The sequence below is a fragment of the Peromyscus eremicus genome, chromosome 10 (assembly GCF_949786415.1).
Source record: "Peromyscus eremicus chromosome 10, PerEre_H2_v1, whole genome shotgun sequence".
Classification (NCBI taxonomy): domain Eukaryota; kingdom Metazoa; phylum Chordata; class Mammalia; order Rodentia; family Cricetidae; genus Peromyscus; species Peromyscus eremicus.
Window position 1 is genome coordinate 21060816 of NC_081426.1, and position 15848 is coordinate 21076663.

Below are 15848 nucleotides of genomic sequence, written 5' to 3' on the forward strand. Positions count from 1 at the left end.
CAAAAGATGAGGAGTCCCTTGAACAGCTTCTGAAGCAGAAACATATTCCTGAGATGAGGACGTTTCTCAAAATGACATTCGCTCACGCCATCTCTACAATGTGAGTTTCCACCTCACAGTTTTCTCGTGTGAGCAATAAGACGGATACTGACTTCCAGATTTGCTGTAGAACTCTGAGCGATGCCGCTTTCTTTCCCTCTGGGGTAGGTTTTTTCAACACTCACTGCTAACAAGCCCGCAAAGAAATGAGTCTGTCCTCCCCGTGAGACTACTGAGGATGATCAGGCATGTGACAGACACAGCCATGCTAGCTTTGGGTAACAGTAAGACATGCAGCTCACCTAGGTAGCAGCTCTAAAGATGCCACTTCCCTAACCCCTGACTGTATATACTGAGTGCCATTTTATACGTAATGTATTTCCTCTCCTAAGACAAGATCAGGTAGGATGTTTTACTCCTAGAAGTAAACATAACACCAACATTGCTCTGCAGATCCTCATGTGACTGAATGGCTCACTCTGAAGATTTGAACTTTATAAAAATCAAAAGCCCACTTACTACCTAGATGGAAAATAACAAGCAGACATTGCATTAGAAAATGCTCTGGCACATAGGACTTCTGGAATTCTCTAGAGTGATTTCTTGAGAAAATCATTTGGAAAGAAAATATGGAAATGCCAGCATATTTAAATATCAATTCTGAAATCATTAACTTTGCTTGCTAAACCTATTTAGCTTAATTGCAAGAACATATAAGATTAGTGTTTTCTTCTAAGAAAAAAGATTGTCATAGCTTACTTATATATTTGTTGAGCAAAATTCTTATATTATTTGAGATTCATCAATAGGGAACATATAATCATCATCATTATTATTATGCCCATCTCTTCTTAGGAATTAAAAAATTTGTTTTGCCATTTTATTGCATAATATTAAGCAATTTAAAATAGAGATCAGATATAATGGCTTACAAAGTTTATTTAAACACAGTCTTTAGAAACTGGGGAGATGGCCCAGTGGTAATGCTCTTGCCTTGAAATCATAGGAAACCAAGTTCGAATCCTCGCTTTTAACATACAAAAACAGGCAAATGGGCTTAGCAAACATTTGTAATCCTACCATTCCTATGGTAAGACAAGGGGCAGATAGAGGAATCCCCAGGAGCTCAGGCTCCAGCTAGCCTGGGGTATTCATCAGCAGACGGCTAAGACAGACCCTGTCTCAAACAAGGTGGAAGGTGAATCCCCAAACCAGAGCTTGTCCTTTGGCCTTCACATGCGCTCCAATGCATGGATGACCCTGAGTACACGCATGTACACACAGACAGCACATCCTTTAATCACAAAATATATGTAACAGTTACCTTATTTCATGGGACATTAGTTATTTCAAAATTAAGTTCTAAATAAAAAAGCAAGTTTTGCTGACATTCAAAAGTAATATGTGACATTTGGCTTGCCAACCACTTGTACGTCACAGAGTAGACTAGAATTTAGCCTCATGTTTATATATATATATGTATATATATATATATACATATATATATATGTATATATATTCACTTTACTGATAGTCTGCACTATCAGCTGTTTTATTAATATCTTAATTCTGTGTACCATGTTAGAAACAATTTTTAATATTTTTAAAAATTTACTGTGTGTGTGAATGTAAGCATGCTCATGCCAAGGTATACATGTGGAAGTCAGAGGACAACTTTTGGAATTACACCAGGGCTCAAACTCAGGCCTTCATGGTAAACACTGTTACCTGCTGAACCATCTTGTACCCTCCAGAGATCTAGTTTTATGTTATTTTCAAAGGAATTTAAGAATATTTGGGGTGGGGTTTGAATATGTAGTGCCTTGGAAGAATGCTAGAAAGTGGGGAAGCCTGGGAGTTTAATCCCCAATGTCATTTTTAAAATTTTACAGCTATAATCCTTGAAAAAACAAAGTGTTCTATTCTGGATTAAAAATCTTTTTAAAACAATTCTAAGGACACTATACTAAGAGGGCTTTTGTTTGTGTATGGTACCGGGATTAATGCAAAAGTCACAACTGTGTTCAGCAAGTGAGCTCCAGTCACACACACACACACACACACACACACACACACACACACACACGAGGGTGGGGGGAGAAAGGGGGAGAGAGAGGAGAGGAGTCCTACTCTCTTTCCTTTTTTCTCCCCCACCCCTCCTTTCCTATCTTCCCGTTCCTTCTTTCCTTTTCTTTCTTTTTAAAATACTTGTTGACATAATGTCACTAGGATGCCCAGGCAGGTCTCCAACCTGAGATCCCCTCGCCTAAGCACCCTCATTAGCTAGGGCTAATAAGAATTTTATAGGCTCGGATGGGTTTCTATAGAGACAAAGGTGCAGAATTATCACTTCCCATCAGTGATCTTCGGGCATCCTTAGTAAGTCAAGGTTTTAAAACGTTTCAAACAATTTTCAAAACTTCAAAATGCTGCGTTGCCAGGGATCCAAGTGTTTTTCAGGACGTGACTTCTCGGAGCCGCTTCCCTGCACCCGGGGTGTGAGGGTCGCCAAGGTTGTGGATGGGCGGCCCCCCTCTCCGCCTTTGACCTGGGCGAGCGAGCAGGGAGCGGACCTCTCCGGCCGCAACGTCTCGGCGGAACCTCTGTGCGAGCGCCCGCGTTTCCCCGCCGGGACGCTCCGGGAGGGACTTTCGTCCGCCTTGGGCCGAAGCTCCTGCCGGCTTGGAAGCCGCCATGAAGTTTCGCGCCAAGATCGTGGACCTGGCTTGTCTGAATCACTTCACACGTGAGCTGGCAGGGCTGCGGGGAGCGAGCGGAGAGTGCGGCTGCAGCCCTGTGAGAGGACGGGCGGGGTGAAGGGCACAGCTGGGGCCCGTAGGCTGGGAGGGCGGCCCTGAGTGGGGCGGATGTCTACCGGGGACCTTTCCCTTTGCAGTGATCCCTCACTCTTTCTTCCGCCGGGACTATGCCTCACCTTGCTCGCAGGCAGTTCTGTTCTGCGGTACCCAGCTGCCCCCACGTTTATGTGGAATGTGGTCCCCGGTTGTCAGTTGTTCTCTGAGACTGTTTCATTATTGGACACTGGTGCCGTGGGCTGTGTGCCTCGCAGGGTCTTCCGGCAAGATGTCAGCGGGCGTTGAAGTACTATCGTGATCCTTGAACTAGAAGTTCTGCAAGATGACCTGTAGGCTACACGGTGTGCAGCTTAGTAACTGCTTACTTTACCCCCGTCGCTACAGGAGTCAGTAACATGATAGCCAAGCTTGCCAAAACCTGCACCCTCCGCATCAGCCCGGAGAAGCTGAACTTCATCCTTTCGGACAAGCTGGCCAGTGGTGGGGTGAGCATGTGGTGTGAACTGGAGCAGGTGAGCAGGAACACCCAGAGGCCCGGGGCTCCAGCCAGGAGTGCTGAAAACGCCATAAATGCCTGTTTCTGTCCTGCAGGAGAACATTTTTAGTGAATTTCAAATGGAAGGAGTCTCTGCAGAAAACAATGAGATTTATTTAGAATTAACGTCAGAAAACTTATCCCGAGCCTTGAAGACTGCCCAGAACGCCAGAGCCTTGAAAATCAAGCTGACTAACAAACACTTTCCCTGTCTTACCGTGTCTGTAGAGCTGGTAAGTAAGAGGAAAAGGATTTCTGAATTTTTTTATACGAATGTCTTGTTTTGGTCTAGAAAGTATAGGGAGTTATAAGCCTGGGCTTTCAAACAATATTCTTGAAAGTCAATTAGTTTCATTTAAAATACAAGATCTAGTCCAGCAAGGTGGCAAATGTCTTTAATCCCAACACACAGGAAACAGAGACAGGAAGATCTCTATGAGTTCCAGGACTGCATAGAGACCCTGTCTCAAAATAAAATATAAGATCTGGTTCATGACTTACATGTGAGAAGTGTACCTTGTCCTAGTCATTTTTAAACAAAGTCTTGACTGCACAGTATTCAGCAGGATACCGATTTTCCCAAACAATCAAACTGCTAGTTAGAACCTCTTTCTTTTAGGATGTTGTCATCTTGTCTAGATGTTTTCAATCCATTTTCATCTTAGAATTTCCCCCTTCTATCTCATCATCTGTAATATTCTTAAATAAACAGTCCTCGTACTTAAGTAACACATTTGTCTTAGATGCTACTACTACATGAGTTTAGTGAACAGCCTCTCCTCAGAACACACAAAAACACATGTAAAGATGGTATTTGTAATTCCTAACATGTTTATAGCTTTTCATATATGGCCCAAACTATCTTGGAGCCAAATCATATATTACTACCCTCTGAGTTCTCTGGATATGTCGTTTTTTCCCCCCAGTTCCCAGGCTGGTGACATTAATTAAACTTTCCACATGGAGTTTCTCTCCGAAACTTTTCCTTTCTTTAGTGCTCTGCCCCATCCCACCCAGGCCCCCATTATCTTTACAGCTTTCCTTTCTTATGTGTGCTCTGCACATCTGGGGGTGAGTATTACATTTGTTTTCAAGCTAGCTATAGCAGTTAATTCCTGGCTTCATAACTGTTTATGTGTTCTTAGAGCTAATTAGAGCATTCTGAGTAATTCCAGTTGTCTTCATCGAGCAGCAGTAGAATTGGGACACATGATATCCCCATAAAGGTTATTCCTAGAAGATTGTGGAAGGATTTATAACAACCCTCTGTCCCAGACTCTGATATTAAGTTTGAGTTTAAATAAACTTTCTTAAGGAAAGCAAGATCATAATATACAATACTTTTCTGAGTAAGAATGCAAGATACTTTGGTTTACTTTTTCTTGTTGTTGTTTCAAGACAGGGTCTCACTATGTAACTCTGGCAGTCTCAGAATTCACTATGTAGGCCAGGCTGACCTCAAACTTACAGAGATCCACCTGCCTCTGCCTCTTGAGTGCTGTGTGTGCCACTATTCCTGGTAATACTTTGGTTTCTGAGTTTTAGAGATGCTTCTAGAAATAAACATGGTTTATCTTTTTCCCACTCTCCCTCATCCAGCCTCCTCCCCACTCTCCCTCATCCAGCCTCTTCCCCACTGCACTTTCTTCAGGCTCTGATGAGCATCTGGTGCAGCTTTGTGCTCTTGCCTTCTAGTTGCTCCATTTGTTCCACTGGGGCCTCGTTGTCTCATTCCCCACACTTCTCAGACTTACAGGACCCAAAGCAGAACAGATGCACCATGCCAACAATATTGGTTGAATAGATTTTAAGAGGATGAATTAAGAACATTCCATTTGGAATTCAAAAGGTTTAGCGTCAGTTCTTATGTTTTGGTTTCCTTTTAGCGTTGACAACATAAAATATCGTGACTTTTTTCTTAGCAGTTGTCCTCATCGAGCAGCAGTAGAATCGTGACACATGATATCCCCATAAAGGTTATTCCTCGAAGACTGTGGAAGGACTTACAAGAGCCGTCTGTCCCAGACTCTGATGTAAGTGCTGTCTGCAGTCCTGTTGTCCAACACACACTAAAAGGCAGGATTGAGCTCTCCAGTGCTAGTCGTCGTCTTGCGGTGTGTTTTGTTTGAATTTGTATAGTTTCTGAAAAGAATGCGAGTCATTTAACAAGACTCCAGACATGAGGATGTGCTTTTTGCTATCTGTGTAGATCCTGTTAAAGAGCCGGTTCCCATTTAGAAATGCCATACTTTCCCTAGGGGAGTGCAAATGCCTTGCTCACTGACAGCTGGTAGACAAAGGAAACAGAGCCTAAGTTATGTTTTGGAAGACAGTCTGTACTTTCCATGACTCTGGGCCTTAGGCACAAACTTATGTTTCACAGGCCTTGATGAAAGAGCCAGAAAAGGCATTTGGTTGACTTGGAGCTTAGGTTAACAGTGACCTAGGAACCTCAGAGCCATTGCAAATAAAGAGGATGCCAAATGGTCCTTTGTCTCTTGCATATATGTAAAGAAATTAAACAGATACTGGATGAAATGTGTAGTTGACTAGAAGGTGTCTTTATAGGTTTAGAAAAAGCCAACATTACATACAGCACTGTTGAGCCAGTAACATGGCTCAAATGAGTTGTGATAATGACTGGCTGTATGTTAAACAGTACACAGAAGGCCCCTGAGTCCTGTAAAACATTTCCCAGAGGAAGGCTTCTTGCTCAGCACTTGAGCTGTAGTCCCCTTGGACTTATATATAGGTATCTCTGTACTGTGTTTCTTCATGAACCAAAACAATGCTCTTGGGAGTATGGTCACCATGGTAACCAAAGCCAGGTATCCAAGTATGTTTATTTCCTTGAATAAGGTAGTGAACTGTTCAAAGTTTTAAAGGAACTTTATTTAGAACATTAAAAATGTGATTCTGAGCATTTAAATACAAGTACAATTCACAGTTGTTGCCTGAGTACCTGTCACTCTAGACTATATTAAGATTTCTGATGCTTGTGATTTCTCTTACTGGTTTTTAGGTCAGTATTTATTTACCAGCCTTGAAGACTATGAAGAGTGTTGTGGAAAAAATGAGAAACATCAGCAATCAACTTGTAAGTGATTACTCCTGAAAAAAACTGTGGGTGATCTCTAGCCATGTGGGTGGGACAAGTGGCAGCTTCACTGTAGACCCAGGTGTGGGTGCTCCCTCACCACTACAAGGTGTCTCGGTTGGTAGGTTTCTCTCACTGAGGCCCCGCTGGAGAGGACAGAGCTTGGTGTTGAGAGCTGTCCTTTAGGGACCTGTTCTAATGCCTTTCATCTCTCACTCACTGGGGACAGCTTGCCCTCGATCCCTCGTGTTTATAGTATACCAGGAGCTTGTTCCGACAGTTCTGCTATTTTGTTCCTTGTAATTTGGATGAACATTACAGTTTGTTGGTCTTTTATTTGATGCTGAGGATTAAGCAGAAGGCTTCATGCAAACTAAGCCCATATTCTACCACCGAGCTGTGTGAGTAGTTGAAGCCCCAGTATCTTCACATGTTAATATGCATGGGCATGTTATACACGAACATAGATGGATTCCCCTTATTTTTCTATATATTTTTAAGGGCCCCAAAATAACACAACAGTGATGAAAAATCATGTGGACTATCATCATATTCACACATGAGCATATCCTGAATTCCACCTTTATTCAGTCCTTAAAACCACATTCCATCATGTTCCTGAATCTTTTCGAAGCCCCTGCCCACCTGATCCACAAACATTGACTTTCCCAACCTCCAAGGCCACATCTCTGGCAGCCGGGCCTTCCTGGCTGATCCACACTGGGCTGGCCCTGTCACCTGCCCTCCTAGTGCCCTTCACAGGTTTTGTTTCGTGCTGCTTTACACTCAGTTGCTGTGCCTCATCTCCTTGGAAGCGCTCAGCCATGGGCAGTGCTCAGCCCAAGCTCCATGTTGCCCGCAGGAAACTCCCTGCCCTGAGCTTCTCTCTAGCATGCCTGTAAATCCTCCATTATCTTGGAATCTCCAGAAGTGCCAGCTTCAAGGAAGGGAAATCCTTCCTTAACCTTCTTTGTCTCAGAGTCCAGGCTCAGTAGTCCAGAACTGCTGTGTTATTGCATGGATGGGAGCAACAGTTAGCTCCTAGGAATCGTTACATCACAGAAGGATTTTGAAACCTAGAAAGTCGACTTTTTTAGATGGTGTTGTTTTCTCTTGAGTCCTCACTTCAGAGCAGTAGTCTTTGGAGCTGCCATCTGAATGGAAAATAATTTCGCTTGAAGTAGCTCGCTCCGTGCTGGCAGCAGTGTTCACTGCCACTGCCACGGTGTTGATCCAGTTGTCAGGCCGGCTTCCTCTAAGGTACCCCGGGACTTCTAGGAGGTTCAAGAGGCCCAGAGGGAAAAGTCAGGCACTTAATTGAGGGATCCATTTGCTTGTTCTTTCTGTTCCATGGAAATGAGTCAGCAAAGTGGAGAGTGAGAAGTGAGGAGTGAGAGCATTGGCAGTTGTTTCTCTTCTGGAACGCTCGACAAATGCTGACTGAGAAATTATGGAGTTAGAAGAGCCACACGCATATGAGATCTTTCTGGGTACCTGGGAAGCCAGAATTCTAAAGATCTAAGTAGGTGCCTCCTGGAGAAGCTGCATGTCTTAATAGTTTGTAGAATAAAGACCTCACAAAGTTAGGAAATTATCGTGGTCCATTTCCACATTGATGGTGAAACCTCCCCACCTCACTGCCAAACCATCAGTAAAGGATCATTGTTGTTTGAATCTTCAATGGTCTCTTAATAAAAAACCCAGAGCCACATGTCTGGGTGAAAGCTCAAACATCAGAGAAACAGCAACCAACCACTAGTTCTTACCTCTATGAAATCCTCAGCCTAAAGAGAGTGAGTTCCTATTTCCTTGCGCCTTATATACCTTTCTCTGCCCTGCCAATTACTTCCTAGGATTAAAGGCATGTGTGCTTCCTAATTAAAGGCATGCGATCTCAAGTGCTGGGATTAAAGGTATGTGCCAACACTGCCTGACTTCTATGTCTAATCCAGTGGCTGGCTCTGTCCTCTGATCCTCAGGCAAGTTTATTAGTGTATCCAATCTATCACCACAGATCATGACTGAGTCCCATACAAAGACACTGCATAGAAGATGGGTGAGGTCCAGATTCAGAAGGGGCTGGGGCTGCTGTTGCCTTAACACTGCGTTTCTGGTTTGGTTGTTGGTGTCTGCCTAACTGGTCTACAGAAAGGCCATATGCAGTCTACAGTCAGCATTCTGCCAACCAGTAACACAAACATGCTACCTAATCTGGAAAGGAGGGGGGCATCTGTGTCAGTAGGACGATCCTCTGGGCATGGTGGGCAGGGGATCCTGGGTCAGTGAGAGGAAAGGAAGTCACCTGCACAGCTCTGTAGTCATGCTGTAGGTTAAGACATGCAGCATCAGCATGCCTGGAAACTGGTCAGCACATGGTGACTCCCATGCTTATTCCAGACAATTTCTGAACTCCAAATCTTCCTCATTCTAGAAACAAAACATGGTAGGTTCTTTGAACTTAGATGAGTTCTTGTGTTGAGCTTCTGACATTATACACAGAGTTTCCCAAGCTCACAGTCTTCTCCTCTAGTCACTTCCTTGGAATCAGAAGCTTTCATGATAAGACTTCTTTCAGTAACTCAGAGCTCTTCTCGTCATTTCTTAACCCACTGTCCTATAATCTGGAATGATAGTCACCAAAACAAAATGTAGACAGCGATGCTTATGAATGTTCTGGGGCTCTCCCTGGAGCTCTGTAAAGCTCATGTGTGGCCTGTGCCCATTTGTTTCCAACAACTGTGAATTGGATGACTTCTGAAAAACAGTGCTGTTAGAAATAAATACCTATTAAGAAAGCAGCTTGCTTTGGCTCTAAATTCACTGCGGGCATTCGTGCTTTTATGCTTTCTTCAATTTCTTCTTTTTTTTTTTTTTTTAAAGATTTACTTATCTACTTATCTATCTATTATGTATACAGTGTTCTGCCTGTATGTATGCCTGCGTGCCAGAAGAGGGCACCAGATCTCATTATAGATAACTGTGAGGCACCATGTGGTTTCTGGGAATTGAACTCAGGACCTCTGGAAGAGCAGCCAGTGCTCTTAACCTCTGAGCCATCCCTCCAGCCCATCTTCAAATTCTTAAAGTCTGAGTAATAGAACATTAGATTTTTGACTCCCACATAATCCAGAGTGCCGGATATATGATGCATTTAGTCAGCATGTGAAAGGATTAACAGCAGCCAACTCCCTGAACATGGCACTCAGAGCTGATTTCAGATGCAGTTTTCTGTACTATCATGCACATCAACATACTCAATTTCCCGAGCATCAGGATAAGATCTTACTTTTCCCTGTGGCTCCCTTAATCATCACTTAAGTGCCGTTAGTTGACTGCTGACTAATTGTACTGGTACTGACTATAAACCACCTCTGAATTTACCAGAGCAATAAAAGGCTTGTGACAGCTGCACTGCTGTTCCCATCATAGGTCATAATACCTCCAGCCCTGGGTTTCACTTAGCTGCCCCCTCTCACTGCATCACAGTGCTTCTCACCCTAAATCCTTCTCGGTTCTCCAGTGAGCTGCTCCTACAGAGTGTTTCCAACATCACATCTGAAGTCACATCCAGCAGAGCACACATCACTAAGCATTGCTACAGGACATGGTCAAAAAACAGGCAACGTTAGCATGCCCTGGAAACTGGTCAGAAGTATAGAGGCTGGGCCCAGACCCGAATCCAAAGTCCATCTTAACCAGATCTCAGGAATTCTCATGCGCAGTGTAATGATGGTTCGGGGAGGTGGGTGCTCTTCTTGCACGAGCCATAGACACAAACTACCGTGCTTCTTGCATTAAATGAGAAAGGAGGAAATGGCATCTCTGAAGGGTACATAGTTTTGGTGGTTTGATCCTTTCTACCCATATAATGTTCTTTCTCTTACCTGCCAGAACACTCGCCCTGTTCAGTTAGGATCCTTTCACTCCATGCCTGCTATAAAGGAGCCTCCCCTCCCCTCCACCCTCATTACTTTGCCGGGGCCTCCTTGGCAGAGTGTCCCAGCAAGGCTCCTCCACTTCCCCCGGCTGAGTTCTCCACTAGGGGGGTACCTTCTTGGTTTTTAGGGGATTTCTGAGTTCTGGACTCTCAGAACTTCTCTCTGTGGTTGATGCCTTGGGGGCTTCAGTGCCCTGTGAGGTGTTAGGTTTGTGGCACTGCCTTGTTACCCAGCTTTTGTGGAAACTGGTACCCACATGTTGTTGTTTTTCCTCTTTCCAGTATTGAATTTCATTCACTTTGCAGGTTATTGAAGCGAACCTGAATGGAGAACTGAACCTAAAGATAGAAACTGAGTTGGTATGTGTGACAACTCATTTTAAGGATCTTGGAAACCCTGTATTACGTGAGTTTTCTTGTGGGTTATATTTTGCCTCTAATAAATAAATTGTTTAAATATATATTGATTCTCTTAGTGAAAATGTTGAAATTTGGTTTTCTTTGTTTCACACATGAGAAGGGGTGGAGATTAGATTTCCTGTCCCTGTGACATAATGGGGCAGCTAACACTAGGCAGGGGGCCAGGCCACCAGGCATTGAGGGTGTGCAGAAGGGTGCTTCCCTTCTCTGGGGTTCAGGTCGCAAACATTGACTTCCAAGAATTCAACTCTTTGTAGTTGGCATTTTCTTTGGGTCGCTAACCAGCTGCCAAATAAAGATACAGAGACTTTTTATTAATTATGAATGCTCGGCCTTAGCTTAGGCTTATCCACTAGCTCTTTTAACTTAATTTAATGTGTTTCTATTCATCTTCAGGCCTTTTTACCTTTCGTTCTATATGTTCTACTTTCCTGCTTCCTCTGTGTCTGGCTGCCTGGCCCCTTCCTTGTGTCTCTTTTCTTTCTTCCCTGAGCCTAATTCCTCCTCCTAAACTCTCCCTGCCTGGAAGTCCCACCTGTACCTCCTCCCTTGCTATTGGCCATTCAACTTTTTGTTAGACCAATCAGGTGCCTTAGGCAGGCAAAGTAAAACAGCAACACATCTTTGCATAGTTAAACAAATATTCCAAAACAGTTCTTCATATGTCACTGTGCTCTGAAAGGTTAAGTTTCTCATCTGGACTGGAGTTAAAAGTTGTGTTTCTTATTTTCTCCTCTACTCAGTTCAATCCCTGTAAAGTTACATTGGCAGAAAGAAATGTGATACAGATGAATTTGGTCACACTTTTCACCTCATGAAGGTTGGGAAGAAATGTGCAATCAGTTCAGTAAGCCTTGAAGGAAGAGGTGGTTGTGCAGCTTGGTGAGCAGTGAGCCCAAATTAGAGTCCACTTCTCAAACAGAAGCAGCCAGAGTGCCAGAGGAAAGGTGTCTGGAATGATGGGAGGGCCATTTTTTGATATACATGTGTTGCTAAACAGATAAGATGACGCCATCACTTTTAGAATTATGACTGGTTATTGTAGGTGTGCTTTCACATAAGCACAGATATTACTATAGCCTTGAAAGAAACATTTACTTTGTAGTGAGGGGCACATCGCTCCAGCACAGTGAAATCCATAGCATGAAGGCTGTGACAGTGGTGTGTGAAATGACCTTGGCTTTCATGCTGCTGTGTTTGCAGTACTTACTGAGTCTAGAGCCTCTGCATGCTAGGGAAGTGATCTACCACTGAGCTACATCCCCAGCCCTGACGTGAGTTATTTGGTGTCAGTCATTTTGTTTCACAAAGCAGGTTATCAGCACTGGAAAGGCTGATTTCTGTTTTTCGTTCTACTATGTAGAGTTAGAAGTCTGGCATTAGCCACCTGCATTTCAACTTTTGAATTCATATTGAACTACAATGTTCTTTTGTGCAAAGAGATGACTGAGTTATACTTCAAGACGTTTTAAGTGAAGCTCCTCTGGAGGTTACAGTATTTTAAACAGTTCAAATACCTGCTGAATGAGTGACATTTACAAGTTGTAGTCTACTAGATTGCTAAAAAGAGCTATGGGGTTGATCAGTTCATAAACACCCATTGCATATTTCTGAGTTTCTTGTTATGTCCAGAGATGTTGGATTTAAAAAAAAAAAAAATTCATGTCATTTCAGCCTCTGAGAGCGTCTCTCAAAACCGACACCCAGAAGACATGGCCCGGGTGCACATCGACATAAGGAAGCTCCTCCAGTTCCTTGCAGGACAGCAAGTGACTCCCACCAAGGCTGTGTGCAGTGAGTTTGCGTCTCCAGTACTCCCTCTAGTGCGTGTAGTCTTCTAAGTGCAGATATGCCCAGTTCCGGGAACTCGAGCGCCCTGGGCAATCAGGTCGTAAAGTTTCCTGGAGCTAGAGGAAGTATCTAGAGCCACTGAAGAGTGATGGCGAGCCGTGAGGTGCTGGACTGGCAGTGGGCTCTGCCTGTGGTACTGTCTGCACCGTGCAGACTATCTCACAGCCCTGACTCTATCAGAGTTGACAGAATCAGAGCCTGGTATATGCGGTTTTTCTAGATCTGAGTTTCAGCTTGAGCCATTTCCGTTCCTTTCACTGCCCACCTGACCTGTGCTCACTACCAAAGTCTCCTCGGTTGTTGGTTATTAATGGTTTAGTCCTCGTCCTCACTCTGGCTGCACACTGCCCTGTTCCTCTTCACCTGCTCTCTCTTCTGAGCTAGGAAGTTCATCAAGAACTTCCGAGGCTCTTTGTCTCCTTGTTTTGTTTTGTTTTAAAAAAGGCATAGCAAGGTCACATAGATGTGACCTCCCTCCCTTTGTGGAAAGTGCCCAGGATGGCCTCTCATCCACAAAGTTGAGGAAGGTGACCTGGGACTAGACCTTATAGTGATGGAACAGAGAGTTCTGGGTAGCTCTGTCAAGGACCAGCTGTTCTGAAAGAGAAAAGGGATGTGTCCTAGTTAGGGTTACTATTGCTGTGATGAAACACTATGACCCAAAGCAGCTTAGCGAGGAAAGGGTCTATTTGGCTTACACTTCTACAGCACTTTTCATTATCAAAGGAAGTCAGGACAGGAGCTCAAGCAGCTCGGGATCCTGGAGGCAGGAGCTGATACACAGGCCACGGAGGGGTGCTGCTTGCTGGCTTGCGCCTCATGGCTTGCTCAGCCTCTTTTCTTGTAGAACCCAGGACCACCAGCCCAGGGATCGCCCCACTCATAATGGACTGGGCCCTTCCCCAGCAATCACTAATTAATAAAATGCCCTCTGTAGACTTGCCTACAACCCAGTCTTACAGAGGCATTTTCCCAGTTGAAGCTCCCTTCTCTCTGATGGCTTTCTTGTGTCAAATTCACATAAAACCAGCCAACATAGGATGAGAGAAAGCACAGGAGAGACTGTGTGAGCATCTGTGGGGTGAGGACATGGGAGAATTTGGTGGTATGTGGTGTAGCCTATCAGAGTGCACAGGACACAAGCACTCACACTGTGTCCGTATACTTTGGTCACCTCACTATGGGTACTTGCTTTTACCAGGAAGGCTACTTTGGTTAAATCAACCTGATTTCTCCCCTACAGCCTGGGCAGCTTCATTTTTCATCACTCACACTGTCCCCAGTGGGTGGCAGTAGCCTGTGCTCTGACCCCTCATGAGCCCTCAAAGGGAACAGGCACCAAGTGTAGGAGGTGTCCATGGCCGAGAAGTTGTTGTGACAGGTGAGGATGAAAAGCTGTCATTAACATCCGGGTCTTTTTCTCCTAGATATTGTGAGTAACAGAATTGTTCATTTTGACTTGCTTCTGGAAGACATCTCCCTTCAGTATTTCATCCCAGCCTTGTCCTAGCACCGTCTCACCAGACCTGGGAGCGCAGAGACATTGGCCGTGATGAGAGAAGCACTGGGTGATGTGGTCAGTCAGCTGCCTGTCCTCACAGCACCACACACTTGTACTGGTGGGCTTGTTTCTCCCCCATGCTGCTTAAAGGACAAGTGGAATGAATGAAGTACAGCTGGATAATCATTCCTTCATGGTACTGAAATCCACCACCTGTGCCTCATCCTGGGTTTAAGCCATTAAGAAGAAAAGATGGAATTGATTTTTTATAGGGTCTTTTGTTGTTTTTGTTTTCCTTGGGTGCTTGAGATGAGACCAGGGCCTTATGTGTGCTAAGCACATGCTCTGCCCCTGAGTTGCTCCCAGCCCTGTCTAAAATTTCCGTAGCAGTTTGTCACGGAAGTTGCAGAAACCATCATCCCCAGAGAACTGGTGTTGCAGTCAGAATGCGCAGGAGTACTTCCCAGCTAGTTGCGCGTTCAGTCCCCAGTATGGCGTAGCTGTCTGCTTTCCGATGTGAGTGTGCGCATCCCTCCCACCCCACACATCTGGGAGCTCAGTGCAAACTGGACAGCCCCCTCCGTCCCCGGCAGCATGCCTGGTTTCTCACCACACTGTGAGTGTACAGCTGCAGCATGTGGAGCCTTGCCCAACTTCCTGAAGAGTCAAGTTCATTCCCTTCTCACTGCCTGCGGAGCCGGAGAGCCTGGGGAACCTGCAGAGTCTCAGAGCCTGGAGACACTGGGAGCCTGAGAGCCTGAAGGCCGGCCCAACCAACCCAGGTCCCATCTTGAACTAGTCCTTCTGTGTACTTTCTGCCTGAGCCCACTTTGGTTTTGGGTTATAACTTATTTTATGTTTTTGTAGTGCTCAGGATCTAAACCTAGGACTGGGTACATGCTAGGCAAGCACTCCTCTATGCCAAACTATAGCCCCAGTCCTTTACATTGTAATTTTGCATAATTCTTCCACAGTATCAGATCTACCCTTCTATGAAGCACACTGTTTTGCATAAAGCACTTGAAGCTTGGCCATGATGGGCAAAGCTGTGTTCTGTTCCTTATTGGAGCTCACCCGAGGGTGTGCTTTCTCCAGAAACACCCTAGCAGGCTTCCTGCTTTGACTAGGTGTCGGGTGTCCCATGAGGTGGCATCAGAAACTGTTTTTTCATGTCAGAGTCAAAGCTTAAGTTGCCCAGGATGAGATTTTTTTAAAAGGGGAGGGGGGATCAAACAAATTAGAGCATTTCTTTGGGGGCTTTTCCATATTATTTAGGGAAAGTACTGTCCCTCAAGCGCTGCTGGGATTCTTTTTTGCCGTTTCAGTTTTGATTAGACAGGGTCTCATGCAGTAAAGCCGGCCTTGAATGAGTTGTAGCTAATATTGGCCTTGATCTTCTGAGCCTCCCACTCGCAAGTGTTGAGATGACAGATGTGAGCCACCATGCCTCTGGCTCTTCTGATATTTAATAAGATATATTCGGTTAAACTAACATTTTAGAATTAGGGATTCTTTAATTGTTAAAGCATTTCTCTCTCCTTTGGCTTGTAATGAAAGGCAGTCCAGGTGCCGTGATACAGCCTCAAAATCATGATGCAAATGAAATTTCAGGACGTTCCCTATGAAGCTTGTTTCTCTGTCTGTGCCTCACT

General features: G+C 44.6%; 1 protein-coding gene across 2 annotated transcripts; it reads left to right on the top strand.

The window, feature by feature from the left end:
• Positions 1 to 2669: 2669 nt before the first annotated feature.
• Positions 2670 to 14463, top strand: Hus1 (HUS1 checkpoint clamp component). Of its 2 annotated transcripts, none has more exons than XM_059275456.1 (8): positions 2670 to 2785; positions 3240 to 3367; positions 3447 to 3623; positions 5313 to 5423; positions 6413 to 6487; positions 10731 to 10830; positions 12519 to 12638; positions 14123 to 14463. In XM_059275456.1, exons 1-8 carry the CDS (start codon positions 2734 to 2736, stop codon positions 14203 to 14205), a joined length of 846 nt encoding a protein of 281 aa, XP_059131439.1. In that variant the 5' UTR covers positions 2670 to 2733; the 3' UTR covers positions 14206 to 14463. The 2 variants fall into 2 exon arrangements, with proteins under 2 accessions (XP_059131439.1, XP_059131440.1); XM_059275457.1 differs by having other exon boundaries at positions 5316 to 5423.
• Positions 14464 to 15848: the final 1385 nt, after the last annotated feature.

Bases quoted from the DNA above. Each gene is read 5' to 3' on its own strand.
- Hus1 (XM_059275456.1), top strand. From the start codon at position 2,734: ATGAAGTTTCGCGCCAAGATCGTGGACCTGGCTTGTCTGAATCACTTC. The intron at 2,786-3,239 runs GTGAGCTGGCAG...CCGTCGCTACAG, and splicing joins TTGTCTGAATCACTTCACAC to GAGTCAGTAACATGATAGCC. The intron at 3,368-3,446 runs GTGAGCAGGAAC...TCTGTCCTGCAG, and splicing joins TGTGGTGTGAACTGGAGCAG to GAGAACATTTTTAGTGAATT.